General features: G+C 44.1%; 3 protein-coding genes across 6 annotated transcripts in view; 1 reads left to right on the plus strand and 2 right to left on the minus strand.

Annotated features, from left to right (window-relative positions):
• The window catches only part of trim67 (tripartite motif containing 67), a gene marked incomplete at its 5' end in the record, with an annotated part of 59,367 nt that extends 56,355 nt beyond the window's left edge, over positions 1–3,012 (minus strand). For all 3 annotated transcript variants that reach the window (XM_084082983.1, XM_084082982.1, XM_084082981.1), the window contains one exon: positions 2,179–3,012. In XM_084082983.1, coding sequence (XP_083939109.1) covers positions 2,179–3,012 — 834 coding nt within the window. The remainder of the gene's footprint in view (positions 1–2,178) is intronic.
• A 4,901-nt stretch (positions 3,013–7,913) lies between these two features.
• On the minus strand, positions 7,914–12,823 carry exoc8 (exocyst complex component 8). Its single transcript, XM_084082988.1, has 4 exons — positions 11,536–12,823; positions 10,848–11,101; positions 10,144–10,392; positions 7,914–9,722 (listed from the first exon to the last, which is right to left on the minus strand). The coding sequence occupies exons 1-4, from the start codon at positions 12,689–12,691 to the stop codon at positions 9,315–9,317; spliced, it is 2,067 nt and encodes a 688-aa protein (XP_083939114.1). The 5' UTR covers positions 12,692–12,823; the 3' UTR covers positions 7,914–9,314.
• Positions 12,824–13,137: 314 nt separating this feature from the next.
• On the plus strand, positions 13,138–21,375 carry sprtn (SprT-like N-terminal domain). 2 transcript variants are annotated; one of them, XM_084081886.1, is made up of 7 exons: positions 13,138–13,740; positions 14,901–15,000; positions 15,513–15,641; positions 16,173–16,473; positions 17,991–18,080; positions 18,766–18,833; positions 18,867–21,375. In XM_084081886.1, exons 1-7 carry the CDS (start codon positions 13,427–13,429, stop codon positions 19,992–19,994), a joined length of 2,130 nt encoding a protein of 709 aa, XP_083938012.1. In that variant the 5' UTR covers positions 13,138–13,426; the 3' UTR covers positions 19,995–21,375. The 2 variants fall into 2 exon arrangements, with proteins under 2 accessions (XP_083938012.1, XP_083938011.1); XM_084081885.1 differs by having other exon boundaries at positions 18,766–21,375.
• The last annotated feature ends 3,560 nt before the right edge of the window (positions 21,376–24,935 follow it).

Genomic DNA, 24,935 nt, shown 5'->3' on the forward strand with positions numbered 1-24,935 from the left:
GCTGTAGCATACTAAATGCCTTGCTATACCAGATTTGGCCACCAGGCATATATGGCTTCAGGCTTGTTCCTGCCCAGAGTGCCCTCTCCTACCAATCAAGCAATTGATAACTCCACCCCATGTCAATCACCTATCTTCAATCAAGTTGATGAGAACTCCTCCCTATGGCAATCAGCATGGTATTTAAACCCAGCTTTGCCAACATGGCAATGAGCACAGTTTCTCGTAACCCTCCCTGCCCCCTCTTGTTTCTTCTTCTATCCTCTTCTCCAGGTTCCAGGTGAAGTCTCGAAAACATCCACCACTCAGGCTCACGCCCTGGACTCCAAAGCCATGACCCTACCTAGAACTTCTTCCATGGTCATCATCACCCTTGTGTCCATGCCATGATTTTAAGCTGCACACTCCACGCTTGCCTGCAGTTTGCCCTTAGACCATGGGTCTTCAACAGGGGGTCCTCAGAGTTACTACAGGGGGGGCCACCATTTCTTTGTGTGATGATAAGAACCTTTTTCTGTACATTAATCACTTGAACCCTAGCATCCCTAAAGCTTGTAGATCTGCTATATTCGGCAAAGAGGTTTGGTCTAGGGGGGAAAAAGAGCAGACAAAGTACACGTTTTCTAAGTATTGAGGGTTTAGTGGTTAACTGTCTGAAAATACATATTAACATGAATCCAACACAACGCTAGTCAAACAAGTCTAGTTTATACAATATGTATAAGTGTGGAAATGAATTGACCCTCACACCCCTGTGGAGTCGTGGACTCATCTTTTAAAGCCTTCCATGAAACAGGCCTCTCTCTAAAGCTGCCACTTTGAACTATAAAACACTGCTAGATTACAGCCAGCCCGACCAACTACAATCTATTTTTCATGTTAACTATTGATTTTTAGGGGAAACGAGAGATAGATCCAAGCATTCATCGAGCCAGAGTTATAGCCCCCAACCCCCAACATAGCCGGGGTTCATTCCAACCTTAACGTCCTTGCATGGTAAATGTTCATTTAACTCTTAAAGTGAAGGGTCCATTTTTACACTTTCAGGGTTAAACGAACACTCCGACTTGTACGGTGCAAGTATGTGTGTGTGCGCGCACACACACACACACACACACAATTTCATCCTGTGCCCTCCAATTTATATTGAGCACATACATTGATAATAACAATGTGTAACTCAGAGAGTTTTCAAATGTAACCAAATGGACCCTAGTGGGTCCTTAGGTCCTTTTTCAGTTTTTTTTTTTGGGGGGGGGGGGGTTTAACCTTTAACGTTAGTCAGTGAGAGAGATATACAGGAAACCGTGAGAGACGAGTAAAGGGGAGTGACATGCAGCAAATGGTCCACCCGGCCTGGGAGTCAAACCGGGGACTCGCTGTCAGGCATTATAGAGCCTACGTATGTGGCAATTCGGCCAGGCGGCCCCTTGCAGGTCCATTTGGTTACATTTGTACACTTTCTGAGTAAAATGAACACTCAGGAAGTTACAATGCACATTCTGTGTAAACAAGGGAGGTTCAGATGAAGGAAATGAAAGATGAAAGAGAAAGATAGATAGAACAGATAGATGTAGAGAACAACGTACGCATGTGTGAGCTCAGATCAGGGAGAATGACTAAACAGAGGAGGAGTTGAAGGAGGAGGAGGAGGTCAGGTGAGTATGAGTCACTGTCTCCTCTTCCTCAGGAAGAATGCGGACAGGATTAAAACCACAGAGTTAGAGAACACAAATCAAATCAGATTTATAAAACACAAAGAAGAGAGATGGAGAAAGAACATGAGGAGAGGAGAGGAGAGGAGAGGAGAGGAGAGGAGAGGGCAGGAAACAAAGTGCTGGTGACCTCTTCCTACAGCACATTCCCTACACACACACACACACACACACACACACACACACACACACACACACACACACACACACACACACACACACACACACACACACACACTAGGATCCAATAATTATTTTACCACTGAATCTCAATTAATCAGATAGTTACAGCCTATGGCTGCTGTCCTGGTTTATGGATCGCTGCACACAGAAGCTTGTGCACAGTGCACACACACACACACACACGCACGCACGCACGCACACGCACGCACGCAGGCACACACATGCACTCTCTCTCTCTCTCTCTCTCTCTCTCTCTCTCTCTCTCTCTCTCAATCCTCACCTTGTGTTGTTTCCACATGACGGCCAGGGCTTTAACGTCGTGTTTAGCGTGCTTGCCGTCCTCCATGCATTTCGTGCAGACGGGAGCCTTGCAGTTGACGCAGTACGCGCTGAAGTTCTCCGCTTCGTGATCCGCGCACGTCGCCGGCTTCCGTGCGGTGGCGGGCGGCTGCTGCGGTGCTCCGCCCGTCCCCGCCGCTGCGGTGTGTCCGCCCGCCGCCGCCAGCGGCACCAGGCGGTGCTTGGCCAGCGGCCCGCGGGACGGGTGGCACCGCTGCTGGCACGGCGTGCAGTAGGAGACGTCGCACTGTTCGCACATCACCGTGGCGTGACTGGCGTCCACCGGGTTGCGGTCACACAGCTGGCATTTCACCGCCGAGGAGGAGGCGGCGGTGGCGGCGGCTGCAGCAGCGCCTCTCTGCTGGTACCGCGACACGATGGCCTCCAGGAGCCGGTTCCGCGGAAAGCCCCGGAGTCCCCGCTCGTCCAGCGAGACGCTCCGGTGGCACAGCGGGCATGTGATGGAGCAGTGGCGGTGTGCCGCTCCTCCGCCTCCCAGCGTGGGCGGAAAGACACGCACTCCGTTGGGAGACTTGAGGCACGGCGTGTAGGAGCCGTAGCCGCTGTCCGTCTCGCTGTACATGCTCATCTTGTCCATGTCCAGGTAGTCGTAGTCCATGTTCCCCGAAGCCCGGCTGTGCGGAGGGGTCTCTCCCTCCGGGGTCTGCACGATGATGTTCCGAGCGCACGCCAAACATACGTTGTGCGAGCATGGCAACAGAATAGGGTCTTTGATAAGCGAACCGCAAACCGGGCATTTTAATTCTTCGTCCATCGTTTCTGTATGTGTCTGACGCCTCTGACCGCAGGAATGGGGGGAAACACAGCGTCAACACGGAGTCAGATCAATGAAAACACTCCAGCACTAGGATAGGGACAGCTCCCCTCACGGCTCCACGCAGGCGCACGGAGGAGGGAATGGTTGTGTTTGTAGTTGTCTCCGCCAGGCCGAAGGCGTGGCAGAGACGGTTTGCACCCTGTCCGTCCGTGTGTGTCTGTCCGTCAGTCTGTTTGTGAACAGCTTATGTCCGGCACTGTTGGCCCAATTGCAGCGACACTGTGCACGCACACTCCCTGGGCACCAGAGCACAGAGCAGAATGATCTCTCTTAATGTTCAGATTGGCCTGTTATAGCGCCACCAGGAGGCCGATTTTTGCAAAACATTTTCTTTATATTACTTCTGCAGATTTTGTCCAAACATCACTCAAATCGGTACACAGTATCTCTATAGTCATGTGATCAAGACTGATCTGATCACACACACACACACACACACACACACACACACACACACACACACACACACACACACACACACACACACACACACACACACACACACACACACACACACACACACACACACACACACACACGAATACAAGCACAAAACGCCATCATCTTCCTTAATTGAAAAGCTAAATGTGGTCTTATCTACCAACCACAGGACTAAATGACAAATCATCATCAGTCAGTCGCACAAATAGAGACAAGACGGTTGGTCCTGCTAGGGATGCATTGGATGAAAGTGGGCTATATTAACAATTAATGACTAGGGAATATAGGGCTCCTTATTTTATTTATAAGAGATCCCAGAATGTCCATTCATTCATCCAGTCATTCATCCAGTCATTCATCCAGTCATTCATTCATTCATTCATTCACTTTTGCCTTTTGGCCTACGTATATTGAGAGTCATTATTTGGCATATTGGAAGTCAGCCACTAATTTAAAAACTCATTGATCATTTATGGAACTGCTAAACCATACAACATTTAAAGTGGTTTCAGTCCAATACTCTGACATTAGCCCTCTATTAGCACTAACGGTTTAATTAGACAGACAGGATGTTCCCCTGGGAGCAGCATCAGTCACATCCACTGGGAAAGCTTGGCATCTATTAGTCCTGTTAGCCTCACATTACCAGCCTCCAGGCCAAACTATAGACCAAGTCTTTGCCAACATAAACACACGCACATATGCAAAAATACATTAAAATATATCTTGTTATAAATACAAACAACCATAAACAATTGTATCAATAAATACAAAATACCAGTACCTTAATGCAATTAATTAAAATAAATGTATTTTTTTATTTCCTAAGTATAGGAAATACACTTCTCAGACATCTTTGTAATGAATGGCAAGATGGCCCTAATAATTAATGTTCTAACACTTTAAAGAAAAACATTTTCATTCACTTAGCTGGGGTGAACCAGATGCATTGTGAAGCGGAACAGCTCTGATACGGAAGACGTGTGTGCCGCATCCCATACAAGTGCACCAGACGCAAGCAGATCCAGCAGAACACATCTGCGTCTATTTTTGTCTGATTCGTTTACGTCTAATCTGCTAATTCTACTGCTGCTCTGTGAGTCACAGAATTTAGATGTAGAGTGGCATGTGCACTTGATCATCATATAGGCCTATTTCATTGTGCCTCCTGGTCCCTATGGTTAATGTGGTCACCCTCTAGCTTTAGCACAAATCCATCTTCAGCATAATCTTCCCTACAGTGCTGGGTTTTGTTTCCTCACTGACTACCATTTCGATCATCATTAAGTAATTTTGACCGTGACCTTGATTATGACCGTGGCCTTGATCTTTGACACAAAACGTAATAATCTCTTCTCTTAAGAGCAGCTAGCCTACTGATCATTCCCATCAAGTGTCATGAGAATCCGCCCATCCGCTGTACATTTTTACCTTGACCTTCATTGTGACCTCGACCTCTGACCCTTTCTTTCAACCCAAAACTTAAAGGACCATATACCAGCATCAATACATTGTAGAAGGAGATCAAGTTGATGTTGGAGTGGGGGATAATTGAGGACTCCAAAAGTCCCATTGTACCTATGCCAAAGAAAGAGGATTCATTGTGCTTTTGTATTGACATCAGGTATCTTAACTCCATATATGTCTTTGATCCATGCACAATGCTCCAAATTGATGACATGGGGGAGAGGGGTGGCAGAGTAAGCTACATCAAAACTTTGGACTTGAACAAAGGCTATACTATGGCAGCTGGCCACCATGACCATGGCACCAGAGATTAAAGAGTTTACAGCATTCAAGACACAATTTGGTAGTTCTGTTCTGTGTGATGTCATTTGGTCTCCACTGGCCTGGGCACCTTCCACATTCCAGAGACTAATGTGTTGATGGGTGTGTCTGAGTTCTCTGCAGCTTACCTGGATGATGTGTTGATCTTCAGCCAGTCCTGGGAGGTGCAAGTGTGTCACCTGCAGCAAGGCCTGTAACGCATCAGAGCAGCTGAGCTGACCATCAACCCTCGAAGGCATTCTGTCGCTCAGAGAGAACTACAGTACCATGGGTCATTTGTCATTGGGTATGGCAAGCTCAAGCAAGCCACAATTTGGTAAAGCTGAAGCCATCCGTTCCTTCCCTGTTCCAACCACCAAGTGGAAGATGAAGGGCTTTTTGGGTCTTTGGTACCCCATTGTGCAAAGGTCAGCAGTCCTGAAGGATCTCGCAAGATCCTCATCCCCCAATAAAGTATGCTGGACTGATGTACTGTAAGAAAGAGAGCATTCAGAGATCTCAAGGAATCAATCTGCACCCATCTGGTCCTTAACTTGAACCCTAAGATCCCTCTTCTGCAGCGTACATTCAGCGAATATAGAAGATCTACCAGCTCTATGATTTTGCTGAATGTTGGCCTATTTTTGCTGAATGATCGCCTATCATGACATGCCCAGAATATGGACTATAGCGTTCATGTGGTTAAGCCCTCTGGCTCTGAGGACGTCAGTGACTGGAAAGGGAAGAGCTAAGAAACAGAGAAAACAATCATATTAATTGGAATGTAGTGTATGTAAAAATATATCTGTCTGCCACAGCCTGTCAGTTCTACAGCTGCTTATAAATGTTAGGCACAGCAAAGACATGTTCATGTTTCACTAATACCACCACGGTTATTTTCAAATTAAGCTATCCAGCTATGGTAAAGAATGTTAAATCTATAACATGGTGTCATCATTATACAAATTAGTGACATGGTAGATAATTAACATAATGACTGACTAACCTTTAAGGGGGGAGGGGGGGTATTTATTGGAGAAATTGTTGGAAATGATGCAGCAAATAGTTGACTGGTTGGAATTTAAATATGTACACATTTTTACTTCTATTAGAACTATGAATGTGACACATAACACAAATCTCGCTCGCAGTCAAATGAGATTAGCCGAGCATCTTGAAAGCGGCCAAACTATGCTATTCTAAAGTACTGCCACAGGAGGGCAGTGCTGCCATCAAAACAGGATCAGCATAAACGAGTGCTATGAATATCTCTGGAGTTTTTCTGTTCTTTGACCAACAGCCATGCTGTTGTAGTCAGCATGGAAAGTAACTCATTACAAGTGCTCTTATTATTGTAATTGAGTAGCTTTTTATGTACTTTTAATTTGTAATTCTACTTTCAAATAAGTCGATTTTTGATGAAGTAGGCTACCACTCAACCGCTTTTGGAATAACAAGAATCACTGTAGGCTGCATGATGTTATAGTCCAATCAGAAAGATCTTATTTATGAGCTTTGAAACTAATTTTGTTTGCCAATCTTTGATAAAGATTTCTTAAAAAGAAAAGATTCTCACCACTTTGGAGAGCATCACTGATTTGGAGAGTGATTGGTTGTCACCTGACCCACCTTGACTCTTTCATGGTGACCGAATTGCGACTCAGAATAGACATCAAAAGGAGCTACATTAGTGCTTTTACTTGAGATGCCCTCAGCATTATTAGTAACATTTACTTCTACTTGAGTAGAAAAGTCTGGTTGGCCTACTCTTTCCACCCCTGATTGTAGTATCCTGACACAAGTGTGATTTATACTTTGGCTAAACTTTTTCAGTCGAAAACACATCATAGGTTTTAGTCGTGACATGCTGCATTGACACATTTTTTCAGATGAATAAACTTTACTCCAATGTAATCATTCTCCTTACTCTTGTGGCCATTCTGGACAATTCTGACTTTTCTTTACCATACAATCCACAAGCAATTAATTAAGTTTCAGATCATGTCCATCAAAGTTTCATAAAACTGGCATCAACCATTTTCTTTTTTTCTTGTTAAAATGACAGACCACATCAACATCTGCACCGCCCTGTGTACTAATTTAGACCTGGCAAATTCACAGGAATGCAGGAGTGCTCACCACTAATTTAACAAGTTTAGTTTTATTAAGTGCCACTTCCTTTGTGGTCAGTCTGCTATTTGACAGTTGCTACTCTTATGTTTACAGCTGCCAACATACTGCACTCCACACAGCGTATAAAGTGTTGTATGTATGTCATGTGATAGTCTGCTGCTCATGGTATTCCTCACACAGTCCCGTTATAATTAGGGCCCCACCGATGCCAGATTTTTGGGTCCGATGCAGATCCCAATGTTGGAGAGTCCCAGGCACCAAATCCAGATGTTTTGACCAATATTTTGTCAAAAAGTGCAAAATAAAATTCTAATCAACTTGAAAAACTTCTGATCTGAGTTATTCAAACATAGAATTTTTTAAAATAGCAATCTACAACACATCACAACGTGATGCGCTGTTGTCTTTGCCACTGTGAAGCTCTGAAGCAATGTCTCTGACCAATGTCACACAGCTGAATAACTGCATGTGTATTGTACTTCACAAATGTAACCAAACAAATGATGCTATGGATGAGTCAGATGAGATGTGAGTTTTTGTTTTTACTTTTGGTACCCAGTGTGCTCTAGTGAAAACAACAGCAGTCTCTCCAGTATAGTCCAGGTTTTTTTTTATCCTACTTTGACATTAACAATTACAACATAAACCCATTATGCTTGTTAATCTCCACAAATCACAGGGAAATGGGTCAATAAAACTGTCCTAAAATGATGTCCCGTGCCCAATATTGTGGATTAGCACTTGGATTCCAGACCTCTTTCATCGCAACCCTTTTTGCAATGAGAGCTGTGTTGCAAATCCTCTCAAGCTTTTTCACTGGTTTGACCCATGACATTTCCATGTTATACTATACATCTAATGTGCTCAGCAAAAGCACCATACAGTGTTTTTGAGTGCAACAAGCTTCTTACTGCAAACAAAACACAAACTATGTTTGTAGTGTACATGGCAACATTTAATTTATTGTATTATTACATAGAGACTAGACTAGTGATTAGTTTTGAGCGATGACCAATGGTCAACATTCACCAGGACATTTGTTTTCTCAGTCATCCCTTTTATTCAGTCATTCCTTTCTCATTACGCTACAGTACACTGAAGTGTTCACTATTCATAGCATGACAATCAAAGCTGCGCCAGTCGTGGGAATTTCTCTCCAGTCAGGTGAATTCAAAATCACATTACATATAATTTCACAAACTGACAGTTGGTGAAGACAGATTTGAAAGTGATCTCTTTTTCTGCCATTTCAAAAACATTGACAGTGAGTACAACAGTGGTTCTCAATAACTTTTCATGTCAAGGACAAGGCCTCCCAAAAGTATATGTTTTTGGGCGTGGAGCCCCATTTGAAAATATCTTGTGCCAGAGACCCCATAAGAAAAGATTTGTCAAAGTTTTTGGACAATATCCAATCTACAAGGTCACAATGCATCGCGTCGGCTATCTTCAAATAGCCAATGCGTTTAATAATAGCCAAAACATTTATAGTGTTTATACTGTTTCCCCAGGGGTCCCTGGACCCGACCCCACTTTGAGAACCAGTGGAGTACAAAATTGTGAAATAAATCATAGGGTTAAACGACGATCTCTGAAATGTGCACGTATTGTCCAACTGTCCACATCTTGAGGATTCCACTATGTGCATACCCGTACAACTATGTGCAGAACATTTCCATGGCCATATGGGTTAAGCAAGCTATGACTCATTGCTCTATAGGAGCCAATTCGTTCCATGTGCAGTAGAATTTAAATAAAACATGAAAATCTTTCAGCGGTCACTCCTTAAAAAGCTGTAATTTATTGTACATTTTCACAACAGCCCATTTTCAACAGCCACTCGAGTGTCCAGTAGTCTCTCTAAACCTCCTGCAAAAGGCCATTCCCTGATGTGCTTTTTAAACCAAGGATGTGGTGCTCTCCGGGTTGACTCTGACCGGTCTAGTGGTCTTCCTCAGGTCCTGTAGCTGCTTGGCGGGTTTGCCTACGCTCTCCTCGAAGCGCCTCTCCACCACAGGCAGCACAGTGTCGTGGAGGAATGTGGCATTGTGCATGATGAAGCCCTTCTTCTCGGGGTCCTGCTCGCAGCGCAGGCTGTAGTCCACGTGCTGCACGGCCACCAGGATGATCTCACGCAAGCTCTCCAGAAACACCATGTGCAGCTCGGGGAAGTAGAGCTTCAGACCTTCCTCCAGGAAGCTCATCATCTGCTTGGTGAATGCCACCACCGTGTAGCTAAGGTTCACCCAGCAGTCGTCGCCCGTGTACTGCTCGAAGCTGCTCACACCACAGCTGCGCATCTCCTCCTGTGTGCATGGAAAGACGAAAAGAAAGAACGATGGATGAAACTGCATTTTTGTAACTTACCATACTAAGACCATGGGGATACAGAATTTTTGATTGGCCAGGGTTGGTGATGGTGCCAAAGCCAAAAATCTTAAGAGTGTATTGCTTCAAAATATGAATAAGAAATTATGTTAACATTCTGCCAGTGCCAAACCCAATTTACAGTTAATTTGTCATTTGTTTCGGTGTGCTCAGAGATAACAACAAGAATAAGAAGAATGCGGCACAAACATTTGACAACAGCAACTTGATTTCTTTGTTCGAGATACTGTAAATAGGCAGCCTGTTATACAACGATAGCTGGAGGATCAATCAGATTCCAATTATGCATGTACATTTACTGTCATACACACTGTAAAATGACAAAATGCCTCAAACCACCTTGAGTTTGGTCAAAGCCTCGGGGGTCATGAGGTTCATCCGCCTCCACATCTCTTCTGAGTTACGATGCTTGGTGGCCTCCATGATGATGTCCTTGTAGCTCTGCAGGGCCGCCTTAACGTCTTTGACCAGAAGGGACTGCAGGGTGAAGGTCAGGTCCAGCCCGATGTCGTTCAGCTGCTTGCAGTGCTCCTTGGCAACTTTGACGCACTCGGCTGCCGTCGACAGGCTCTCCTGACTGTCAAACACCTGGGGACAAGGTTACACTGGCAGTTTTACTTTGGTAGGACATGGACACTTTTTTAGCATACATGCCTATGTGCTAGCAACAGATAAAACATTTTTAACTGTATTTGCTGTATTTTGGGGCTATAACGGGTTTGTATACATTGGTAATATCTGTAATCATAAGACCTGATTTATTTTTTTACGCATGTGAAAATAACTCTAATTCATAAGTTAAAAAATATGTATGGGTTTTAAAAGAGTGGTTTTAAATAGGACCCAAAAGTAAATAGTGTGTGTATGTGTATGTGTAAGTGTAAGTGTAAATGTAAGAGTGTGTGTGTGTGTGTGTGTGTGTGTGTGTGTGTGTGTGTGTGTGTGTGTGTGTGTGTGTGTGTGTGTGTGTGTGTGTGTGTGTGTGTGTGTGTATATGCATAGATGCATGCTAGTATTCGTGGTCATCTCACTGCTCCACCCACCTGCTTGCTGAAGGCATCCACGAACATCCTCATGGCCGATCTGGACCAAACCACAAAGGCAGAGTAGCAGCCTGTGTTCCCAGCGAAGTCCATCTCAAACTCCTTGGCGGTCTCCAGCAAGCTGGTGAAGAAGATGTTGCACAGCTTGTGGATGTAGAGCAGAGTAGCGCCTTCAATACGCAGCTGCCTTATGGCCGTCTGGACCGCTGAGGCACGGTTCTTTAAGAACAGCTCACAGGCCTTGGTTGACTGGCCTGTAAATATGGTAGATGAAGATGAGACCTTTAGAACATTTTTGTTGGAACATTGCAAGAGTTGTCGGCACCTCACCAGAGTAGTCAAAACAATACAGGTATAATTTGGGCATTCAACAGATCCTACGCTATAAGTCAGCAACTCAATCAGGCAGATTTAATTGACAACTCACACAACATCAAGGATGATATTGTTAGGTTTAAATGGCCCAAAAGGAGTGCTCATTTACTGATTACAATGCTTAATTAAGATAATTTGAAAAAAACGATGTTTCAATTACAAGAGGAAGGAGATCTGAGCAATATTGCTCTTCCTAGTCAAGTGGAAGATTAGCATAAATAAGAGACACCCATGTTTATTTTACAAAATGTACATATTCTTCAAGTATCCAGCTCCTACTGTAGGTGTGATATAGAGTGAGAGAGTGTCAAACCTAATCTGATGAGCTGGGACACAGCCCGTCGGGTGGCCTTGGGTCCGCCACGGAGAGACCGGTCAGGAGACAGCTCGAACACCAGCACCTCAGTCAGCTGACGCACTCGCTCGTCCACCTTGGATCGGAGCTCCTTGACCTTTTGAGTGACGGGCTGGTCCCTGAGGTACTCGTTAAGCTTGTCCAGCAGGTCCACAGCACCCTCAAAGTCCCGCTGGGCGATGCAGACGTCCAGGTCCTCTGGCAGCTCCTGGATCCAATCCAGGCTCAGGTTCACAGCTTCCTCCGAGTGGCGAGGCTCGTCGTCATCCTCGTCATCAAAGGGGTTGGTCGATGCCTCGGCCCTCACAGGGGAGTTGGGGACCACCTCCTCCTCCTTCTTGTGCCTGTCCTTTGTCACCTTGTTCTTCTTGGTTTCATCCAGAATCTCCAGCCACTCCTTCTTGACCTTGCTGTTCTCCGCCTGGAAGATGCGGCTGTCGGGGAACATGAGGATTTTGAACATGTCTTTCATGGGAGGGTTGTCTTTCACGTTGACCACGGCAAAGCTCTCCAGGTCATACAGGGCATTGTACTTGTACTTGACCGTGCCCCGGCGGTTGGGCAGCCAAGTGGCGATCAGCAAGCAGTCGTTCATCAGGAAGGCGTGGACCTTCTGGATGAGGGCCATGTTGTCCACGTCAAACTCAGCCAGATCCCCGTTATAAACCAAGTGCCTCCCCGGGGTGTCCATGATGTTCTTACCCCCCTCCACTTTCTCCAGCAGCGAAGTCAGCGTCCTCTGCTTCACCTCCTCGGTCTCTTTGGGGAAGGCGGCCAGCATCTCCTTGGACGTCTCGTCCTTGTCCGTGGACAGCAGGGCCTGGGTGATGCTCTCCATGATGCTCTTCTGCTCCGTGAGGATGTGACTGAGCTGGTACATCTCGCTCTCCAGGTAGGAGATCTCCTTGGCCGTTTCGATGAACTGCCTGTAGTTCTTGTAGACGTTCTTCTTCAGGTTCTGGGCCGTCTCGTCGGCCAGGGTCTGGATCTTCTGACGGTGCTCCTGCAGATCCCTGTCGCCGTCGGACTGTTGTGACAGTTGCTTGACATAGTTCTGCGGGTCGAAATTCGCCGATTCCAGCTGCTTGCGCAGTCTATTCCCCGTGTCTGCCATCTCCTAATAGAACTACACGCCCTAAACGCTGTAAAACAATGAACGTTAGTTATTATTAACGTTAATAAATTGATGAAATAGAAGAAAAGAAGAAGCTCACAGCAGCTCACAGCAGCAGCAGTGACCCAAACAGGAAGCTGGACCCAGGTTGACACCCTGAAACGTCACGAGGATCAGAACAATATTGGTGGCCAACAAGTCTCCAACCCCGTATAAAAACGAATTATTTGAAATACTATTATAATGTACTAATAACATTAAAATAGTTTTTCTGTAGCTCTCGTTGTATATATAATGTACATGTACGATAGTGGTGAGTAAAAAATATAATGTTTTGTTGTGGCTGGAGAAACGCAGGGTTACGTTTTCACTTAGCCCGCACTGGCGATGAGGAGAAACTACATATCCCAGAATTCTTCCCTGGGGTAAAAAAGGGAAAACAAGCCCGGAACAACAAACCCAAACAACTGTCTGGCGCCTGAATCTAACGGTTTTGGTGTCAGCAGCTAACACCAAAACCTAAGCTAACAATTAGCTAGATGTAGGGTAATGTTAGTAAAACGAGGTGCTTTATTTAACGTTGATTATTCGGGTCGGGACATGGTAGGTAGTGGTGTTTTCTTTCCATGTTTGACACCAACCCCTACACGCTAGTCAGTTAGCTAAACGGCTACATTCTACAACTTTCCCAAACACAAAAGCACTTGCCACGTCTCTTCTCTGTTGATCAACACCATGGATGCAGATTTCATCCTCGCTCTGCAGCTGCAGGAGCAGTTCGACATTGAACACGAGTCAGCTTCGCCTTCGCTGTGGTCGAGTGATTCCACTCAAAGTAACGTGAGTAATAAACCCACCAGCAGCAGTGTCCCTGCTGTGACCCACTCGTCGCACACAGACCCAGAGAGGCCGCTGTCAATCGTCGATGAGTCGTGGGAGATGCTGGACCCCAGCCCCGACGTCCGAGCCATGTTCCTGACCTTCAATGACAAGTTCTTCTGGGGGAAACTCTGTGGGGTCGAGGTCAAATGGAGCCCGAGGATGACACTGTAAGGGTTTCAAACTTGTTCATGACGTGGACCCCCATATTTACTTTAATGACCATGGACCCCCATTTCAAAGTGTCTGATGAGACCCTGATATGATCATGAAATATATGATGTGTTTTGGTTTAAATTAAATTGTCTAAATATCATATTTGTGCATGAGAAAAAGATCCATGATATTTATTCACATGTTAGCATAGTCACTGATACATGTTTGCATTGTAATATAATCTCAAGTGTATTGAGTTATAGTTAAATTAAACTTCTACCCATCTGGTTGGGACATCCTCAAGGATCCCTGGGGTCACTTTTAGAGCTGCAAGCAACTGTGATGCTTTAATGCTATCTGGCATCTACATTGCAATACAAACCTTTGACAGCCCATTCATTGAAACCGAAAAGTCCTTTCTGATTGTGTTAAACAACATTAAATTCACCAATATTGCAGCTGTACGTAAAGCTTGGGTTATCCTCTTTGTATCTGTCAAGTTTTTGTTTAATAAAAAAACACCATAGACATGTTATGAGCTACTTTCTCTCAATAAATTCTGTGCAGGTGATTATTTGTGTAAGTAAGTGTTTGAGTTTGGAAGCATTCGTTTTCATAACGCAACGTCCTGCTGCCTCCTGCATTATGTGCAATTTCCGTTGAATGATTTCCAACGAGCGCTTCCAAACTCGAACATTTACATCAATACCTTTACTGAATGTATTGACAGAAAGAACATGTCTACGGTGGATCTTTATGAAACAAAGACTTGACAGATACAAAGAGGAGAGGATAACACAACTTTCTGTACAGCTGCAATCTTGGTGAGTTTAACGTTTAACAATCAGATAGGACTTTTCGGTTTCAATGAATTGACTGTCCAGGGTTGGTATTGCAACTTAGATGCCAGATAGCATTATAGCATCTAAGTTGCTTCGGCTAGGGGTCACGTTGAAAACCACTGCTTCACTCACAGTAAAATCGTCAGTGTTCATAAACTCGGAGACTGTGACCAATCTCATAAATGTGACCAAATGGACCAAATCTTTACGGGATCCATTAGGTCACATTTATTTTGTACACAATGAAAGCTGCAATTGTATACATTATTAACACTACAAAGTACAGTGGTATAAATGATACTAACTAATAGCCTACTAATTTCCCCCTCCAGGTGTGCAGGTGTGTGTTCTTATGAAGGTCGTGGTGGACTGTGTTCCATCAGACTCAGTGCGCCCCTGCTGAAGCTCAGACCCAGGCGAGACCTGGTGGAGGTAAACACTGATACTCTCTATTCGAGTATTTCTAAAAACATTCACCTCAAGGACTCCCAAATTGATACGTACAACCCCCCAATAGAAAATATTTGCTGCCAGGAACCCCCATAAGAGATTAGTTGTAGTTAGATTTGATCATGGGTCTTGAACAGGGGGCCCGAGGGGCCGCCACATTTTTGCGTGATAGGAACGTCCCCCCCAAAAAAAGTCAATAAATTGATTGACTTATCAAGTCTGACTAATGGCTTCTTTGTTTAAATTGAGTTGGTGAATGGGTTGCGTGGGTGGGAGAGGGTGAGCAAGCTAACTGTATCTGTACATGTGTGTATTGTGTATTGTGTACTTGTACTGTATGTAATGTTTTACGTATAATGAGATGCTGCATCTCAAGGGGCTATCCTCTCAATAAATTCTGACAAAATTCTGGCTATGCAGAGATTAGGGCAATATTATGTTATTAATTGCATACTTAACGATTACGATAATATTGTATTCAACACTTCCTCCAGACCCTCCTCCATGAAATGATCCACGCACTGCTGTTTGTGACCCAAAACAATCGAGACAGAGATGGGCATGGACCGGAATTCTGTAAACACATGGACAGAATCAACAAGGAAACCGGAACCAAGATCTCTGTAAGTCATTCCACATCCGCAATACAAACACTGACTCGAATGACTTCCCCAGATCCTTCTCACTATGCAGATGTAGATGTCATCGAAGACATTTTCAGAACCTTTTAACTCACCACAAACTTATTGTCTTGTTCAAATTAATTTAAATGCCCCATAAATGTACAACCTAACATTCCAAGTACAGGTTAAATTACAGGCACAATGACTGCTCTCCATTTCCCTGCAGAGTAGTTTCACACAAGTAATACAATCCAAAGTGTCACTACATAAACAGTACATTTATGATGACACCGCAACTTCTCTAAGTTCTGTTTCATCTTCTAAGGTGACATTTACCTTTAACCACTTTCACCCTGGCATCCCTATTCTGGACATGTTATGAGCTTATAGAGCTTGTAGATCATCGATTTCGCTATTCGTCGTACGCCGAAATTTGTACAGCTTAAGTGGTTAATTGTCTTCTCTCCATTTCTGTCTTTCCCTGGCTAATTGTCTTCTCTCATCTTTCACTCCATTCCCACCACCCGGCAGGTCTACCACACCTTCAATGATGAGGTTGATGTTTACCGGACGCACTGGTGGCGGTGTGACGGGCCCTGCCAGAACCGCAAGCCCTACCTTGGCTACGTGAAAAGGGCCATGAACCGTGCGCCATCTGCTTTGGATAACTGGTGGGAGGACCACCGACGCAGCTGCGGAGGAACCTACATCAAGGTGAAGGAGCCAGAGGGATACAAGAAGAAAGGCAAAGCACTGGCAGGCGGTAACAAAGACAAGAAGAACCCTGAGATGCAAGCTCCGGGAAACGGCAAGAGCTCCAAACCAACCACAGGTGATTTGCATCAGTTAATGGACCATAACGGTGGTCTGGCATGTTTACGCCATTGACTGTGACTCACGGTATACTTCACGTTACTCCTGGGTGCTGACCATTTTCCAAAGCATACAGTGATTCGTTAGATTTTTGAGAAAATATTTTGCCGACAGGAATGTCCATTATGGTAGCAAACTCTATACCCAAAATTAAATTTTATTCCACTGTCTACACAAGTGCCTTTCATTCCAGCCACTACACTATTTTACATTTCAAGCACCTTAAGCACATGAACCATAGTATCCGTAGGTGTTCTGGGAATATCATAATAGATACATTCGGCAAAAATAGGCAAACATTCGGTGAAAATAGCATATCTACAATCTCACAACCCACTGTATTGCGACACTTGAGCTTGTAGATCGACTATTTTCTGCAAAGAGATGTGGGATAGAGGGGAAAAGGAGGGGACCAAGTATAGACCACTGGGGGACCCCGGTCAAAGTATATAGGGTTTAAGTGACTATATTGTGCTTGAATTTTTTCATCATTATCCTGATATTTTATCAACAGACTGCATGATTATCGAATTATGAAACAAACAAAATCCTTTTTTGGTGTCTCTAAATCAGTCAATCCGATATTTTACTATCTCAAATAAAACACGATGATTGTAGAAAACATTCAGGGCATATTTGCCAGCACTAGCCTATATATGGAGATCCCTATAGATGGAGACAATCGACCTGCAAGTCGTCATAGAGACCTAAACGTGCCATATGTACGGAGTCTGACATCAGCAACCTCGGCCCAGATCTCCATACATAGAGATAACTGTCACGTCAACGTGCCTTAGTTGGACTGAGTTCCAGCAGCAACCCGAGCCACATTAACTAACAGAGAGAGAATCATCAAGAGACTTCAGCAATAATCAAACCCATAATCTGAACCATATTCTCATAGTGGCTTTCGGATCTGGATAACGAGCCAGCCGATTGAGAGATTCTATAATGATGTTTAGTTAAGTTCAGTTACATTTTATTGACTTTGGAGAAGATGTAAACAAACAATGAGCTATGTTTATGCATGATTTATGGAGGGAAGAGAGTGATTTGAATACAGTAGATCATGTGGTACGTGCATTAACTTGTTATTAAGCCACCAGTGTGCCCCCATTTCACTGTATTTCCTGCCAGCTGGATATTTAGAATACAATTGCACTCCAATTGAGATTTAATGTCCTGCTAATAGTGGCTTGTGAGTAAAAAACCTACAGCCGCAATTTACTGGTTGTTGGTCATTTCCCATTCTGTCGGCCAAAATACCCAATAGGGCAAAGTTATTTCGTAAAAGATATACATAATCTAACATAGATATGACCAGTGACCACCAATGTTCCCAAAACCTCATCAAGTACGCACATGTAATACTCACAGCAGGAGTAGGCCATTATAAAGTATTATATTAATAAGTTCATCGTTTAAAATGTAAAATGCAACTGGTAATTTTATTATTAAATATTTTCTCCCTTTCAGGCTCTGGCTTACAGGCAGGCGGTAACAAAGACAAGAAGACCCCTGAGATGCAAGCTCCAGGAAACGGCAAGGGCTCCAAACCAACCACAGGTGATTAGCATCAGTTAATGGACCATACCGGTGGTATGGCATGTTTACGCCATTGACTGTGACTCACAGTATACTTCACATTACTCCTGAGTGCTGACCATTTTCCAAAGCATACAGTGATTTGTTAGATTTTTTATTAAATATTTTGGAGAACCGGAAGGCCGATAGGTTGATATCAACCAATGTCCATTATGGTAGCAAACTCTATTCCCTAAAAGTAATTTGATTCCACTGTCCACACGAGTGCCTTACTGCCTTTCATTCTAGCCAGGCATGTATTGTTTGTTACGCTATTTTACATTTCAAGCACCTTAAAAACATGAACCATAGCATCTGTATTCTGGGTATATTATAATAGATACATTTGGTGAAAATAGCATATCTACAATCTCACAACCCACTGTATTGCGACATGTGAGTTTGTAGATGGACTATTATCTGCAAAGAGATGTGGCGTAGAGGGGGAAAAAGGAGGGGACCAAGTATAGACCACTGGGGGACCCCGAGTATATAGGGTTTAAGTGGTTAAGCATTAGTCTCACTGACTATTTAGTGCTTGAATTTTTTTAATCGTCCTGATATTGTATCAACAGAATAGGCCATTATAAAGCATCATATTGATTTCATCGTTTAAAATGTAAAATGCAACTGGTAATTTTTTTATAAAATATTTTCTCCCTGTCAGGCTCTGGCTTACAGGACATCCGGGCTTTTATTCCTTTCAGTGGGAAAGGACTCATCCTTGGAGGGAATTCTTCCAGACCCTCGACTTCAACTGCATCGTCCTCAGGGGACCACATGCCAGAAAGACCTCTCCAAAGCCCTGCCTTCTCTCCGAAGAAGCCCCTCTTCTCCCCTTCATCCCAGACCAACGGGAGCCTCACTACCTCACCCTGGAACAGGACAGGTCCCTCTGAGGTACAGGGACCACCTAAAAAGAGGTCCGTCGGCAACACCAGATATTTCACAAACGTCAAAGGCTCGCCAGTTAGGCTCGCCAAACCCCTTAGCCGTGGAACGAGGACCGGTATCCCATCCGGCATCAGAGGAGACCCGCTGAAGACTACAAAGGGTTCCATAAAAGACCTCTTCAATAGCAGAAGCCTTAAGACAAGTTCTCCCTCAGCCACAGTCTCAAAGCCACCAGATGAGACTATAGGAGCAGTGCCATCATGTAACAGGAATGCCTTCTCCACTGTTTCTGAAAGTAGCCTTTCCACTGCCATCGCTACTACACCTAAGCCTAGCTTTAACACAATCAAAAAAGAAGACTCCAATCGCCCACCTGTGTTTCCAACGGCATCCAAACCCAGCCCTGCTATACCACCTAAGCCTAGCTTTATCAAAATCAAAAAAGAAGAGTCCAATCACCCATCTGTGTTTCCAACGGCATCCAACCCCAGCCCTGCTAAACCACCTAAGCCTAGCTTTATCGCAATCAAAAAAGAAGAGTCCAATCACCCATCTGTGTTTCCAACGGCATCCAAACCCAACCCCGCTAAACCTAACCACTCCAAGCATTCTGAACATGCTAATCATGACAGCATTGCTGGAGCATCTAGGAAGAGACCATTGGATGACTCGGCAGACCTCATGAGCTTCCTCCGGGAGGCGCTAGGCAGCGAGTCACCAACATCTCCAGAAGTGAAAAGGTCAAGGGTCAGCCCCTCTGCTCATGCCTCTTCTGCAGTGGTAGCCAAAATGCCCACCTCACAGCAGGCGTCAACCTCTTCTACCTCCACCAACTCCTCTTCCTTCCCTTCCTCCCATCCTTCTATCCCTTCAACCTCTGGACTGCATACCGGAGCTGCCTCCTCTTCCTCTGCCTCCCTCGGGGTCAGCTGTCCTGTGTGCCAAGTAAAGGTCCATGCATCCAAGATAAACGAACATCTTGATTCCTGTCTCTCCTGGTAGCACCTTAACTTAGAGAAACTCAATTACTTGAGAACCTGACCTCCGAGGAACTCCATGAAAATGTCCAGGGCATTTTTGGATTCATCTGGGGTTTGCTGCTAATTCTTGCTCTTAAAAAGCAAATATTTTCTCTGGCTCACTTTATTTTAGAATTTTATGTTAGCTCTGATTTGTAAAAAAAAGAACAAAAGAAATGGAAAACAACAGAACAAACCTGCTTTGCATTAAAGCTCATGCTTAAAGCTCAGAGGTTCTCAGCAAAAGATTTACTCTAAATGTAATATGCTACCCGCTTTTGTACCAAATACATTTTTGGTAGGAGAGATAAGCTTTGAAATAGTGGGGTGGGTTCCATATCACACTTGAAGTTTACATGTTTACAATTGTCCGTAAATGCCAAATGCCTTTTTTATTTTTCATCCGTTAAAGGGGTTGTAAGGTTTTTTTTTGTTAAAAGGTTAAAGCTCTATATTGTGATAGTTATCATTTCTATGGAGTGTTTGTTCAGTAATGGTCTCCCCATCTCTCCAGCCCTTTAATAAACAGAAAATACAGGTAGGGATACCAGTTGTATCCAGTCAGGGGAGAGAACCTCCCATTTTTCAACTTCAATTTTATAGTTCCAATTTTTGTATTTATTTTTTCATCACTTCCAAATTCACTTCCTGTGTGAGTCCTCTCTCCTGATTAGATAAAATTGGTATCACGATGTAAACATTTATTTTCTGTTTACCAAAGAGCTGGAGAGATGGGAGACCCCTGTTACTGAACAAACACTCTGTGATAATGATTACTGTCGGAATGTAGAGCTAGAGCCAATACTTTAAACAAAAGAATATCACTTACACCCCCTTTAACTATCAATTCTATAAGCAGCGTATGGTGTGTGGAGAAAGATATACTGTATATACAGTATGTTAAATCACCAGCTGCTGTGCTCTAGAAAGGTTCCATGTCTAAACTCAGGTTGAATAAGATCTAGACAGACTGGATTCTGTTTCTCTGATTTCAATGTGTCATGGTAGCTATATCCGACACCACAGGCAGATTATAGATCTGCTGTCTTTGGAGACAGTGACTGACCTCTCTGCTGACCTGCTGGTATCGAATTTCACACTTGACAGTCAGCAAGTGTACCCTGCTGCTCAGGCCTTAAAATTCACACTCTGTTCTGCACAGTCAAGTTCTGCAAGGGTGTTTGGTAGTTTGGCTCTGCAAGGGTGTTTGGTAATTTGTCTCAACAGTGAGATTTTGTCACAATCTTTTGAATCCGGTTCAATTTTTACCAGTTGGAAGATATTTTGCATATTCATTTGTTAGATCGAAAGGTTTTAATAAATATTTGAGTTGTTTTCACACTAATAAATATTCTCTATATCTGTTGAAGAATAAAATGTGGTTTGTGTTCTACCTCCGCCTAATTCATTTTGAATCACTGAGGTCTAATAATGCCCATTTGTCATTTCAACAGTGCTAATTCAATTGACTGAAAGAATCGCATAATTCACAAACGTATACACCTTAATACCCTACCATGCTTCGATGCCTCTGAGTCTGAATAGATTCATTTCACCCTCCCCAAGAGTATGGTTAGAGCTCTGAGGAGTGCAGTCTATTGATTCACAACCACAAAGCACAAAGGGGAGCTTAGATTATAGGTGAATTAAAATAATGGATATTTCAAGTGTTTTGGTTGCTGAACTGTAAAGAGAATGGGGCAGGGGTGGGACTGGTGCACGTTTGTTTTCGTCTCACTTCACAAAGAGATGTTTTTCCTCCAGTGGTTTTCTTTGGAGGACAAAACTGCAATGATGTTGCAAGGGGAGGAAGCGAGCGCAGAGAATAGTTGGACAGAGGTCTGAGACAGGTAGGAGGGGGGGAGACAGGGTGTCAATAGAGATGACAAGGGCAGAGAGAGGGGAGGGAGGATGGGAGGAGAGGAAAGGCAATGGTGAACAAAACTAAATATGTTAACCACTTGAGCCCTATTTAAAAAAGAATGAAAATAGCCAATCTACAAGCTTGTAGATCGGCTATTTAAACTATTTTGGAAATGCTTTTGCCTGCAATGATGACATGCCCAAAAAGGGATGCCAGGTTTCACGGTCATAACAGACATCAAATTAACCGACAGATTTCCACTAAACATGAAAATGCCAGAATGAACCGGATATTTACCAGAAGGAAAGCGAGCGACATGCATTGGAGTGATGAGGATGGAGGCAGGCAAATAATGAGCTTAAAATAACAATGAAAGATTGATATGCGTGTATAAGATGATGACGAAAGATGTCGGGTCAGGGCCGAGAGAAGGAGGAGGCCGGAGCAGAGGTTAGGGACAGAAAGGCAGCAGGGATGGGGGAGGGCAGTACAATGGGACAGCTGCCTGCCAGTACCGCAACCTGCTGGGCAGACTTGACCCTGGCTGGGGGTCAGGGACAAAGAATGTCTGGCTTTTCCCAAAGAATGTCAGAGCACACATCCGTCCTCATTATAATAAGCCGCACCCACTCACAGCACACTCCCATACAAGCACATCCTTCCTGAGACTGGTTTGGTTGTTGTGGCGGGGTGACCTGGAGTGACTGTTCCATAGTGGAAATATCCTATAGGTTCAAGACCCCTGCTGCAGGCCCTTTGTTCTGTCAAAGTGTCCTTGTCAATGTGCCCCCCCCCCCCCCCCCCCCCCCCCAGCACACCTATTTGTGCATTGTACAGTATGCCACTATCAATGTGTGAGCAATATTACAGTATGTTATCTTTTCATGCACTATCTGGGCTAAACTGTGCCCAATATAGCCATGATTTACTAATGTGCGTCCAGTAGGTACTGTCAATTGTTAAATGTGTTTTTACTGACTTGTCGGCACCAGAGGCCAAAGAAAGTGTTTCTGATTCTATCCTTGAGGCCCTGACCGCTCTCTCATTGTAAGCTGCTGCGGATAAGAGTGTCAACTAAATGCCAAAATATGTTTCCTGCCTTGGATGCGGGGAGGTAGCCCTCTTCCTCTGCGTCTCCCCACTGGAGGCCGCTGAGCAGAGGAAAGGCCTGCCAGCAACAGCTGCTACTCACCCTGACCACTCCCTTCCTGACCTGCGGCACATTAACAAACTATAGAACCCTGACACACACACTCTCTCTCTCTCTCTCTCTCTCTCTTTCTCTCTCTCTCTCTCTCTCTCTCTCTCTCTCTCTCTCTCTGATTCTGGTCCATTGTATCCGTCCAACAATGATACATGCCAGACAATGTCCAAGTTCAATGGAATGTCATTATTGTAAAAGCCATTATGTCAGAGACAGGACGTAAAACATTGACACTGTGTAACTTTAGACGTCTATCCCTCTGTATGATTTAGATTTCGTACAGTGGTTGATATAATTATATAATCACTCGCATCCACATAAAACAACCTTTGAAGTGTAGGTGCTGGACTAGGCAAAAGGCAACAAAGCAATTCTTGATTCCGCACACATGCTCAAAATGCTCTCAATTTGATTGTGGGGACTATATAGTGCATTCATATTTGATCTATATGAAGCTACTCCATGTATTCAAATAAAAGACTTATGGCTAATTGGCTATAGCTTCAGGACATTTATTAGCTGGCTACACCATAAGTCAGACACATATTGTGCTTTTTAGGAAGGCAGACAGTTGTGCTGCATGCCAGATTAACAGAAGCCTGTTATGACTGCGTCTACAGTAACCCCAGGGGGTTTGTACAGTTAGCAGGCTAATCCTCTGATGGCATCTATGCACCCAAAAGACTACAACAGCTCATGGAAATAGCTTATAGGCAGGGACCCCCCCTCTAAAACCCCCTCACAACAGATTGGTTGTACTCCAACACTTTAAACGGTGCAGCTGTTGGCAGTCGCTTGACAGCTAATTGTTTTAAGTGTGGGATTATATGAGAGACAATTTTCCCCTGAGGATCCAGTTGACAACATTAACCTTGGTGTCCTTATTTTGGGCATATTTTAAATTGTTTTCTTTCTTTCTTTCTTTTAAGATCCGACTACAAGTTCACAATACAATGCAATGCAACACACAAGCTTATAGAACGCCTAAACACTGGCTAAATGTTATAATAATAATGATGACCCAATTCATACAGGTGAATGTATTGTACAAGTATAGGCCTGTGTGTGTGTGTGTGTGTGTGTGTGTGTGTGTGTGTGTGTGTGTGTGTGTGTGTGTGTGTGTGCGCGCGCGCGCGCGCGCGTGCATGTGTGCGTGCGTGTGTGTACAGCACACCACATGTTCTGCTGTTGCTGAGGAGCGTGTGTGGTTCTTTTGTGTCTTTATTTCAAAGTTGTTTTGTTGTTGTTATGGGGTTGAAGGCCGTAGGCCCCAGGGGGTTACTTTGGGGGGGGGGACTGCCCCGTGGTTGGGAGGAAGTGAAGCCCACCATCTGTCCTAGTTTATCTCACCACTATTGTTCCTCGGGCACACTTTTATCATGACCTCCTCAAATATGTCTATATTATGGTTCTGGCTTTGAAGGGTGGGATGTTTGTTTCTTTGCAAGCAGGACACATATACGCATACATTCTCGTTAAGTTGGTATAGTCTATTGATCTATCTATCCATCTATCTGTCTGTCTGTCTGTCAGTCTGTGCCTATCTTTTTTTCTACGAATACTAGAAACACCATGGTGGGAAATAAAGTTGTCTAATAACACCATGGTGGGAAATACAGTTGATTAAAAAATCCCCCCATCTCTCTCTCTCAGCATCCATGTCATAAATTATGAATAATGCAATAATCCCCGAGGCAGGCAGACAGGCCCCCCTGTTTATCAGAGAGCAGTGTTGCCATGTCCGCTTATAAGCGACTTTGGGCTTCTTTTTTTGTAAAGGTTGCTTGTAAACATTGGTAGTTGCGGGTTGCTGCTTTTTGGGCTTGTGGGTTTATAAACCAGTGGTTCTTAAACAT

The sequence above is a fragment of the Gymnoscopelus microlampas genome (assembly GCF_963454915.1).
Source record: "Gymnoscopelus microlampas genome assembly, chromosome: 16".
Lineage (NCBI taxonomy): Eukaryota > Metazoa > Chordata > Actinopteri > Myctophiformes > Myctophidae > Gymnoscopelus > Gymnoscopelus microlampas.